Source organism: Coloeus monedula (genome assembly GCF_965178545.1).
Source record: "Coloeus monedula genome assembly, chromosome: 1".
NCBI lineage: Eukaryota > Metazoa > Chordata > Aves > Passeriformes > Corvidae > Coloeus > Coloeus monedula.
The window spans coordinates 27,626,998-27,639,906 of NC_138781.1; the positions used below are offsets into that span (position 1 = coordinate 27,626,998).

The 12,909-nt window shown below is 36.4% G+C and overlaps 1 protein-coding gene across 1 annotated transcript in view; it reads right to left on the reverse strand.

Annotated features, from left to right (window-relative positions):
* THSD7A (thrombospondin type 1 domain containing 7A) overlaps window positions 1-12,909 on the reverse strand; it is a 199,267-nt gene that overhangs the window by 24,835 nt on the left and 161,523 nt on the right. The window contains exon 15 of the mRNA XM_082293117.1: window positions 3,688-3,866. Coding sequence (XP_082149243.1) covers window positions 3,688-3,866 — 179 coding nt within the window. The remainder of the gene's footprint in view (window positions 1-3,687; window positions 3,867-12,909) is intronic.

Sequence of the window (12,909 nt, forward strand, 5' to 3'; positions counted from 1 at the left end):
CCTTTGCTGTCACAAGGTAATTTGCAAAAATTTGCCCTTGGAAGAAAACAACTTTGATAAATCACAACTGGTGTGAAGAAATTGTGTATTACCTAGTCTCTTTCCATGTTAGATAGTAGAACTGTTTTCTTTTTTTGCCTGTAATGAGCATCACACCTTCACACAGTAGGGAATTCAGTTTCCCTTAGATATGAGAAAATCCTCAGTGTTTTTGAAGGACACTGGTCTTCTCTATTAATTGAAATTCTTCTGACAGCATTAAGTGGAATAAATTCAAAGGAATAAATGGAACTGGCAGTTCTCATCCTTCCAAAGTTCCTAAGTCCTTCATGGAATTCTTAATTATGCATAAATTACTTAAAGCCCATTGCCTTGAAATTATACCAGCTAATTTGACATATCATTCTAGGTACCAAGTCAGCACAACTAAAACTGCTGGACAATCTAAGACTTGTCTTAAACAAGTCCTTGATTTCTTTTCAGCAACGCTGCTTGTGTATAAAAAGAGGGCTGATGTTTTGATAATTAACCTACAACAAAATACCACCAATCCCAGAAAATATAATCCCTTGAATGCTAAATGTGTAGGGTCTGGATATCCTATCACTATGCAGCTCATCAGCCCACGCACAAGACCACCAGCATAGTCAGCATACTTGGGCCTTCTGTGAACTACATAAACAATAAAAGACATAAAAGTGTGTGGTGAAAATGCATATTAAGGAAGGTACTGGACTTGGCTGAAAATTTGCTCTTTAGAATTTATCTCCAGAATTTCCAAAATGAGAATAGGGAAGCCTTAATTCAGGGAAATGTCTATATGTCTGACCCTGGTTAGCATAAGAAGAAATACATAAACCCCACACACTTAACAGCTTTTGCAGTAACATAAAATTTGGATATCTTGATAGAAAGCTGGAGGAGAACTCTATATTGCATTGCACATGTTAGAGGTGTTCTCCTGATCCTACTGGCACTTTTGTAGCTATGACTGCAGGCCACAGAATTTGGATGGTATAAGAGTTGCATACCTATCCTGCTCCTGATAAGGGGAAAAATAATGCCTGGAATCAATGAAAAGACTGATGTCCTTAATTTCTCTAACACTCTCAGATTAGTCTCTTAATTTGAAATCATCTGATGGCCATTGGTATGATTTTATATCAAACCTGACTCTAGTATTACTGCAATTATGATGTCTTTTAGCCTAATGAAGTCAGTACTGAGCAAGCTCTATTCAGTTGGAATGTGGTTTGGGAGCCACCCTGGCATGCCCGGCCCAGGACGAAAGACACTGAGTGAGACATCCAACTTTCACTGCAGTCAGTCCTTCCTCAAATTACAGGCACACATGTCAGCCCTGAGAGACATTGAACGTCTTCTTAAGAAGGTCTTAAGCATTTTATTTCAGCGTTTCCCTAGCCTTACTTTTAGAAATTTTTCCCAAGGCTTAACCCAAATCTGCTGGCAGCAGTGTAAGCTCACTGCTTTTTATCCTATCCACGATGTCCATGGAAAATGGATTATTTCCTCTTTCTTTGCAACAGCCCTTTATGTATGTACTAGCAGACTGCCAGCATTCCCCTCCCATCTCCTGTTCCTTGGGCTAGACATGTTGTAGTCTTTCCCCAGGGTCATAATTCCTAGATGGCATCTTACAGCATAGTCCCTTTGTAAATCATAGTCCACATAGTTGTGGGCACCAAAGATGCAATTTTACCACTATGGGCCATTTGTGTGCAAATAAACATGTTACATATATAAGTAATAAATATGTAACTAAAACACATATTTAATGATTGAAATGAATACTCTGAAAAGTCAGTACTTTTTCAGCTGAATGGTGGATCATATTTAGTTTAAGTAACTTAGTCATTCAGAATTGGAATGACTGTGTATTTCTTTGCATGTTTCTGAAATGACAGGGAATATATTCAAAAATGAAAAATACAGACTCTATATCCTTCAACGTCCTTGTATTATCTGTGGAATGTCCTTCTCATGAAAATACTATATTTCCATTTTATTTATACAATAATTATACTTTGAATCGTCTACTATTATTAGGCAAGTATCATGTAACCACAAATCAAATGAGTAAAAGTACCGGCAGAGGGCAATAGTGTTGCACAAACGTGACGAACAGACCTCCAGCAAAATCACCTTTGATGCAGAAAAATACAAGCCTATTATGTACTACATGAATATTAAAGAAGGAAAGAGACTTTTGTATAGACTATAATTTGCTTCTATTGAAACACGTTCCTCCTAATTTAAAGCATATTTACATGCTGACCCAAATCCAGCAACCCCATTCTAGTTTGTATTTCGTTAAAGTAGATCACAAACTTAGTTTATTAGCTGCAGTTTAACACTTATGATTTTCTAAATTAGAAATAATTACATCCCCTAAAGTAGAAAATTAGATCAACAAGCCATTTCATTTTGTGCTAGCAAAATGTCAATAGGATAATATTAAGTACATGCATTTTTATTCAAATGTAAATTGAGAGCACATTTTTAAAAAATCTTTGAATATTTACAGAAAAGACCATGTGGTTGTTTAATATGCCTATGCAGACTACATTAAATTCAACAGTAATATGAATATAAATCAACTTTGAAGAGCATAAGTTAATTGACAAGGAATGTTTTTCCTTTCTAAAACTCTCCAAGGAAAGAAGCTTCAGGGGTTTAACTTTGGCTAGTGCTAAACTTGGTCCCAAAGACTAAATGCCTATTAGTGGTCCAAGCATCCAAGCACTACCAGGATACTCTTAGAACACATTTTATGGCTTAGTTTCACTTGAAGAGGATCCAGACTGTGTGGTCAGACTTCTCCTTACTGCAATATCAAGTACAGTTTGTGGGACAACTGGGAGATTGACTTCAGAAGTGCATTTGTGACTGGAAATGCACTGCCAGGGCAAGCATGCCCAAGAAGGTCAAGCTCCAGCTTGATGAGAACTCACTAAGGGACACTGGGATGATACTGTGTGACTGTTTGAGAGTTTTGTTTTCTGATCTAAGATATCAGGAAGTGACACAAAAAATCTTGCCAGTTTGAGCAACCAAAAGGAGACATTTTACCCCCTGTCACAGAATCACAGAATTAGGTTAGAAGGGACCTAAAAGATCATCTAATTCTAAGCCCCCTACCATGGGCAGGGACCTTCCACTGGACCAGTTTGCTCAGAGCCCCATCCAACCTGGCCTTGAACATTTCCAGGGATGGGGTATTCACAACTTCTATGCACAACCCATTCCAGTGCCTTACCAACCTCTGAGTGAAGAATTTCTTCCTAATATCTAATCCAAATCTACTCGCCATTTGAAGTCATTCCCCCTTGTCCTGTCACTACACAGCCCTGTACAAAGTTTCTCTCCATCTTTCTTGGAGAATCTCTTCAGGTAAGAGATCTTCAGAAACATACTCTTCAAAATCTGCATGTAAACATGTTTTATTGTCTCCAATCTGCAGTTCAGAAAATAAGCAAAATTCTTGCAGATGAGGAAGTAATGAAGGTAGATCCTTTGCTGTGGAACTCTAAACCAACACATACTCTTTCTACCTGTATCTGCCCCTTATGCTATACCATTTTTCTACATCAAAAAAAAATACAGATAAAAGGGTTATCTGAGATATGGAAAAACCTGTATCAATAATGTAAATATAAATCAAATTACCTGATTGACGTGATCTAGCTTTGGACATGGTCTTCCACCATTGTAGGGTTTTTCACGGAGCCATTTAGACCGAACCTTTACCCCACTCCCACAGGATTTACTACAGCGAGACCAGTTGGACCACTCACTGAGCTTGCAGTCTGAGGGACATGGAATAATACAGGCTTCCTCAATATACCCTGTATGAACGGAAAAGGAAGTGAAATCTCTTCAGCATGTCAGCTTGCCATTCCTCCCCGAAGCCCTCGTCTACTTCATTTAGATTCTCCAAAGTTTGACTTGACAGGACTGTGTGAATAGAGAGATTTCTTCATCATTAGGGCTAAATTAAATTCTGCAGAAAATTGACACATATAGCTGGAGACTGTTTTAGAACAGCAGCTGAGCATCCTCACTGCTCATCATCCCATCTGATTAGGATTCACACTCTCCAGATTTCAGCATTCAAACTTTCTGACAGCTATGGTGTAATTGACACTAACTATCTCTTGACGGCATTGTTCTTACTCTGTATAAATGATATGTAATTTTTTTAAGAAAAAAAATGTTTAATTAAAGATACTCCACCACTGTATCAAGTAATTCAATTGTAGTTATACATCAAAAATCCAACTGAGAGGAAATGCATCTTGCCAGCCTGGAGCAAGGGAACTTAACACCTTGTGACCTTTCTAAGGCTAGAAAGAGAGAGTAGCCCACCACATTAATGATCTGCCGATTAACAACCATCTGCCCCCAGTAGCACACTGAATAATTACACTGAATGGAAAAGCAGATGTTTGGTTTGGATAAGTCATCGGTCCAGAGAGGTTGGAAGGGGCTATGACATGGTCTGCAGGGAGTAACATGAGGCCTCAATTCACTGAATAAGTGAAAATGTCTCTCTCAAAAGCAACATATGCCATAGCTATACAATATGTGTAATCTATTCCAATATTTAAGGGAGAAGCTATAATACATCAAATAAAAAGCTGGCCTTTATTGCATTTTTACTACAACTATATCCTGAACTCTCTTATCCCCTTTCCTCTGTCAGATCTGCAAAGTACCATTAGCAAATATTCACATTACAGATTAAAAACCTTGGTGCATTTAAAATTGTATTAAAATATTTAATTAAAATATTTAATGAAAACAGTTGGAAAATTGGCATGTACTTGGCTAAGATAATTCTCAAAAGATTGGCACAGTTTGCTAGGCTTCAAATGTTTCAATTGTTTGTCAGATATATTTACATTTTTAAATTCAAAAGCAGTCTATTCATCAGAGCTGAACTGGTTTTAACCTATGCTTCTGAGTAAAGTTGTTTTGTCTCTTCTAAAAGCAACCAATAGCAACCAATCTCAAGGTTTGTAAATAATCAGACCACTTAGATTTTAATTCTGTATACCTATTCCTAGTTAATTTGTTGTTTTAGATATAGTAAATTTGTTTTAATAGCTAATCTAGTCAATTTGTTTTAGATATAAAGAAAAGAAAGTTTTTTAAAGACCTACAGTAGCATTCAGAGTATTTTATGGTCATATTCAGGCGATGGTTTTATCATGTATGGTTTTACTCTGTTTAGAAGTACAGAGCACATTCTGGACTTGAGTGCCTTGAAACTACTGCTCACCAAATGTATCTTCCTTAAAATGCTTATTTTATATATGGAATGTTATTAGCGTGAATTACAAGCATATTTATTAAATATCTGTTGCCATTTGATCAACCAGTTCAGTGATATTATATAAAAGGGACACTGTGTTAGACAAAATACATTTTTGAAGATCGCATCCCTGCATATCAGAGGTGCTGACATAGATTGCCCTGCAGCAGTAGATGCAAAATTGACTACATCTCACTTTACCTGACATCTGTGAGTCCTAGAAATCTGATGCACCCTGTATCAGAGCTCCATGCTACACTGAACTTTGACTGCATAAATACCAAAGTCTGTATCTTCACCAAAAATGAACTTTCAACTGGCCCTCTCAGGTGCTATGCAAAACCATGGACTCATTCAATCAGGAAGCTACTGAGGGAAAATGGAAAAAAATACCCAAAGCAAGTTAAGAAAAATAACTCCCTTCAAACAATAAATGTTTACGGACATTTAATGTCTGATAGAACTAAGTGAAGATTTTATTGCTCTATGAAATTTCTTGTGATCCTGAAGTGCTGCTTTTACCTTCAACATAACTTCTAAATAATTTTTTTTTCTGGAGAAACCTTTCTACTATAGCACAATTATGCATTTAACATTTGTTAAATTTCTGTCTCTGGTAATTAAGGTCTGAAAAACCCAAATTCAAGTTGTTTTAAATATACTGTACATCCTTAAGTAGGTAACTTTAATTGGTACAGGCTGCTTCAGGAAGACTTTATTATCAGGAATTCCATAGACCTCTGAGTTTGTCTTAATAACTATGAAAGTGTTCTTCCCAATCTTTGCCAAGATTTTCTCCAGGATACCATGGTATTTTGGGACTTTGATAATACTTCATAGCCTACCAAAAGGAGCCTGCATGGAACACACTAAACTAAAATAATTGACAAATTAGAAACTGTTTTTTCTTTTCCCCTTCAGTTCATCCAGACAAGGGCAAAAAGTTTAACAACATGTTCAGAATCTTGCAGATAGAAGTTGTATCAAATACATTACAATATATACAATTTCCAGGTAACATTTTAATTACACTGAGCTGTATTCCAAGTGATTCCATAAAATATCAAATGAAAACATATCACTAGAGGAACCTTTATACTATCTATGAAATATTTACATTGAAGTTAGCCACCAAATCTGCCTTACCATAGAATGCAAAAAGGCCAGAATATTACCATATTACAGATATAGAGTCTCAGTAAGAGTTATAGAATGGAAAACTGCAACCTTGCTGGTAAGTTAATGCATTTTGTAGAGGATGCAGTGGTCCAGATGACACTACCCACACACTGTATAATCAAAAGATACTGAACTGCAATCTTATTCTGGGTCCTTAATCCTGCAAGCTTAATGAAATAGCTTCTGCTCACCATACAGGTCTTTCCTACGCCATCTCCATGATATCTGGCCTATGATGGTCTCCTCTCCCTCTTTCCTATTTTCTCAGAAAAGCTTCAAGACTTAAACTCCACATATGAAAGTAAAATAGTTGAACAAGAAGAATGGGAAAGACATGTTTAGAAGAGAACAAGAATGGAGTCAATCAATGAAAGCATCAAAAAGGGGCTCTAACAAGGTAGGAAGGCTTGGTGATCCTGGAAGCATGGAACATTTTTGGAGAGCAGAGAGAAAACCACTTATTATTTTGTAAGATGCAAGACAAGCATTAAAAAACTCCTAACCACTGGTATACTGAGAACACTGTTAAGGTGTCCACAAAGGAATGTCAGAGCTTCTCCAAACAGAAGGAAAAGGAAATAAATAAGTGAAGGACAGGGAAGTGGTCACAGCACCAAGTCTGACAGAGTTCAAGAAGTGTTTGGACAATGCTCTCAGGCACATGGTGTGACTCTTGGGGTGTCCTGTGCAGGGCCAGGAGTTCGACTTCAGTGATCCTTGTGGGTCCCTTCTAACTCAGGACATTCTATGATTTTTTGAAGTTATTTTTCGTGGCAAAGAGTCAGAATTCGAAACAACAGAGGAGATGCAAAACAAAAGAGAGACTAAGGAGGAATAGAGGAAAAGGTAAGAAAAGACATGGGGAGAGAAGAGGAAATAAATGGCTCAGAACATAAAGACAAGAGAATTGTAAGGAGATACTGCATAGGCATAGAAAATAAAGAAAGACGAGAAAAGAAATAAACATCCTGCCAAGAGTAATATCTTGGTGAAGCACAAACAGAACAAAGTGCTCTCAAGAGCTTACTCTGGTATCCTCTGTCCAGACAGTGAAATGTAACGAAGAATGTTCTCGCAATTCAAAATAGAGGACAAAGGGAAGAAATACAAACACTGTGCCCTCTGATTTGAATTCCATATGTAATTAGTATGCAGAATGAAAATGACCTTGTTTTATCTGACATCAAAAAGTTTTTGGCATATTCATCCCTTGGCACATTTCTTCTCAGTGGCCTCAATATTTTGCCCAACAGACTATTTAGCATTTAGCTATGCTACTGGATTCCCTTAGAACTGAGGCAGAAGCAGACTTCAAATTGCTTACAGATATCACTTTTGTCAAGAAAGAAGAGTGAATTAAAAAAATAAATTACTTGTTGCAAATTACTTGTTCCACTCCACTTACTACCTATCAAATGATACTTTTCAGGACAAGCTTCTCTGAACTTGCCATCACCTCAGATGCCTTTCTTTGTGTATGAAGTCAGCATATCTTTTAGGGTGATTATCTCCATAACTTCATAGCAATCCTCCCTCAAATCCAAGAAGGTAGATGTTCAGGAACTTTGAAAAGTTTATACTTTCTTTTTTTAAATTTTTTTTTGTTTTTTTTTTAAATTTCAGATGTTTGTATTTGTCAACCTTGTTCACACTGCAAAAATTTTAGCAAGTGAGAAGACAGCATGGTGTTGTACAGAAAAAATATGTTAAAAAAATACTGAAATGCAGAAACCAGAAATACTACATGCAAATGGGACTGGTGATGGAGACACATAGTTTCTGACATGAAAAGGATATGAATGAGCCATGTTTTAATTTTCAGCATTGTTTTCAGTTTGATGAAATCATCCTTGAAAAGGTACCACTTGTGTTGGACAAACCTTGTGTGTGTGTTAGTATAGAACCTTATTACAGAAACAAGCCTCTAGTGTGTGGGTAAGCATCTGTATGGTGGAATATCATCCAATTATATCACACAGACTGGTTGGTTGATATAATTGCACCAAAAGTCATACCAGAGCTCTGAGGTTTAAGGAACAAGCAAGAAATCACCAAGATAAAACACAACAGATGTAGAGAGAAGGAAAGAATGGGAGCAGTGAAATGTCTATGAAGAAGAGCTGAGAAGGTGAGGGAGGGACAGTGAAAGAGAAGACTAACACTGTAAAGGCTGGAACTATGTTCTCTGGACATTAGCAGTTCACTTTTTGCCTGCTGTTTCTCATCCTGACTGAAGTCTTTCACTGAATGCTTCCTGCGTCTCTTCCTTCTTGTAACATCTGAGGGATGTTGGAGAGATGAGACCTTGGTGTACTGTGGTACAGGGTACAGGCCCTCCATGGTCCAGAGAGGTGTTGGAAAGAGTTGCCTATATCTAGGGGCCTATGTCTGGTCCCAGGGCAGTAGTTTCTCAATTATTTCAGCTCCTATAAGACTGTGAAATGGGCAGTTGTCTGTTATGAGTGAGAACACGGCTATTCTATCATTAAAGATTATTGAACCACAATTTAACAAATGGCTTTGAACCACTAGGAGTATGAACTGAACTCATTAGTAAAAGGGAAAAGTTTACTGTCCCATTGCTAATTGGCTATAAAATCTGGACTCCTAGAGCAAACTCATTAACAGATGTGATGGATAATTTATAAGGGAAGACTTTAATGGACTTCACGCTTTCTCTAATGACAAAACAGGATAAGTAGGTGGATATAAGACTTTTCCCCACAAACTGCATGTGCAATGTGTAGGAACAGACTGACTACTCCAGTTGAAGGGTGCAAACATAAACATCTTACAAAATGTTTACATGAACTTTTGTCCCTAGGACTGACAAAGTTATGCTCCTGCTTTCATGATTAAATGCCATGCTATGTTTCAAAGAAAAAAACCTGCAATGTCAAAATGGTTTATGTTCTTCTCATAGATTTTTTTTTTCCAGGAAATATAAAGTTCATGGATCTCATCTTCCAGGACAAAGAAATATACAAGTATTTGCATTTCATTTGTAACAGAATATATATATTTCTAGAGACTATTCATATTTCTGCTGAGCCATGGATAGATTGAACACCATAAGATTTTTTTTTTTTTTTTCAGGATTACCCTTCACAGCCTCAAAATCTGAGAGCAATTGTTCATGCTTAACTATCTCCTGCATCAGCAATTCCTTCTCTGGTGAACTAACTACAGGTCTTTGAATTGATGGAGGACTGCTTTAAGACTGATATCCTGTTGACAAGGCAGATGTGGTGGCATCAGAATTCAGAGGCCTAAGGTAGGCTTTCTGGAGCAGATCAATAGGTAGCATATTCCTAGAGAACACACAACATAAATACACATATATTTTAAAAAATACGAGAAAATATATAAGCTATGAGGCAGCAAAGTATCTTAATAACAATTTGAGAACCTAGGCTTAGTACCACACTAGATTAGAACTTCCTATGGGAAATATATTTACTTTTGAATAAACATTCCACAGAAAGCTTTAATTAAATTTTAGCACCAATTTTTTTTTCTTGATAAATTTGCATTGCTTCAGGTTAGAATACTGAGAGTGAAATAAACAGATTTTTAATATCCTAATAAAAGTAGATAAAGCAAGCTGTAACAGATCTTGGACTATACAGACTGTTATATCATACAAAATTTTATTTTATTGCACATATAAGCAATTAAATACAAAATTCCTCGATTCACATTGATACTCTTAGCAGCTGTTGCAAAAGTATTCACTGATACGCAGATATTTCTCTCTAATCCTCCACATAAGCCTTGTAGCCACAGAGGGCTTTGTAGAGTCTGCACAAATCAATGCATCTCATTTAATTAATGCTAAAGGGGGAAATAATCTCACACTAATAAGGCAGCAGACAAACTATCCTGACTGCTTGACTGTGCCTAAGGTCTTAACAGTAAACGGACATGAATTAAGAAGGGTAATACGACCTATATAAAAATGCTGCATCTGTCTGCCATGCGCCTCTGCTTGCCTTCAGTAGGCGCACACAAATACAACCACCGCTCAGCTTATGTGGGTCATGATTCATAATTGATATATGATGGAGAAAAACTAAATACCGAAGAGTAAATAGTGTAGTTCATAAGCATGACAGTGGCTTGCTTTTAATTTTTTGTCATGAAAATTCCAAGGTACAGTTTAAAGGTAAAATGAAGAGAATCTCTCTCAATTTTTTTCACAAATGCATGGAAACAGATTGTTGGCAGACACATGTCATTATCCACAGAACTCTACAGTACACAAGTGATGACAGCGATAAAGCTATGAAAAACAACTGCTGCTTTTCTAATTGAAGAAAACCTTTCACACTTGACTAACAAACTAAGTATATGTTTTAATATTTCTCCAATAAAATTACCTATGTAGTATTGACGAAAAGCAAGAAGCAGAGAAAGGGCAATTTATGTGTCTTCCATTAAGGGAAACAGGTAAACAACAGCTCAGTTACCACTTTTAGCTGATGTCAGCACATCTGCTGACAAGTGGAAGCTACTAGCTCTTGCCCACACTCTGCAGAACTGGAATGGCTGAAAAATACCAGTGGCAGAATATTTCAAATGGCTGCTGAATAGTGTAAACCCTTACCAATAAATTTAACTCAAATTTGAAACAAAATATTTTGAAAATAAAAGTCAAAATGCTTGGCATATATATCACAGATGAAAAAAGAAAGGAAGGAAAAAACAAAGCACCTTGTCTCTCTGCAGATGAAACTTAGGTCTACCTTCAGCTGTTTGTTTGGGGCTTTTTTTGAAGCACCTCTTAAGCTACAGAAAGCTAAAGACCCTCTGCAGAAGAACTTCTGCCCCCTGCTTCCCAGCATTCTCACCTAGCAGTAAAAACAGATTTAGTTAACTATATTTTGTTGTTACTTTTCTTTTACTGCCACTCCTGTCTTTTTGAGAAACTTGTCTGTACTTGGGGCTTTCTAACTGCACCCAAAATTTCAAAAATTAGCACAGGAATTCTCTGATGGCTGTACTAATTTAGGGTGTTCCTTGTGTCACATCTGTCCTTATCTCCTTGGTGTCTGTGAAACAGTCTGTTAGTTAACTCTTCTCAAATATTTTGAACATGAGATGCATCAAGCAGGAAAAAGAGCCCTTGAAGTATTTATTCTTCTGCTCCTGTTTACCTTTCCTTTTCTGAATAAATCAACTGAATTGTGATGATAAGCACATAACATTTTGCAAAACAAATAGCTTATGAATTTTTGGGTACAGCAGAGGAGGTCTGTCTTCTCATTCTGTCCACTCAAAACAGCAAGACTTGCAACACCAACCTCTTCATGGTTTCATAAATTTACATTGCAATATTTACTTATAACTTTTGAAAGTCTCACAATTTGAGTTTCTTGTGTCATTTGAATATATCACATAACATATCTCATGATGTTTTAATAACATCAGCGTGGGTGCAGTTTATCCTTCTTGTCAGATTTAGGGGTTGTTTGCACAGTTGAAGAAGTTCAATTATCTCCATTTCCCACCTCAGGATTTCATAGTGTCAGAAGACAACAAAAGTTCAAGTAAAAGTTGGATACCAGACAGGAAATATCTTTCTTTAAATGTTGGTCTTGTTTTCTCTCCTAGTGCAAGCTAATTCACCAAATCATATCCTATAAAAACTGCAATTACATAATATTTTACTTGGAAAAGAAGTAACAGACCAACAGGAACTGAGAGTAAAACACATTTCTGAGTGAAACAGATAACATAGCAGAAAAACCTGATAACACTTTGGATCAGTTATAAAATGAATGAAAATCCAGTGAAAAATCAGTTACAAAATGAGTGAAAAAGCATAGCTGTAGGGAAATAAGCACCTCTGTTAAAATTTACAAAAATAACCCAAGCAAGTTTGAATTATGTGTCAAGTTCTGCTTGAAAAGCCAAATGCAGATTGATGAGAAGCTACAAGGCACTTTTATTTTTCAGCAGGTGGGGTACTATTGTGATACCACAGAAGTCCCTTGTTGATTTGGCATAATATAGCTTTTATGTTTGTTCTTGAAGAAAAAAAAACAAACCAAACCAAAACAAAGAGCACACAGAAACCTAGAGAAGAAGCTAAACTGAAGAACTGTCACACAACAAGGGCATGAGAATAACAACAAAAGCATCTTTAAATAAATACTGGGAAGATATAAAATAAGATTTAACTGGCAAAACAGCAGTTTGTACACATTGAAAAAAATAAAACAAATCATCAGAATGTAATCCATGAATACAAAGCAGTTATTCAGAAAAGGCATTAAACATAAACTAAAATTAGATTGAAAAATCTATATTATTTGTTCTAGCTGCCTTGTATCTGCAAAAGTATGCTAAACCTGGAAAAATGCTGAAGGCAGACAATAAATTAGGTAAGCTTT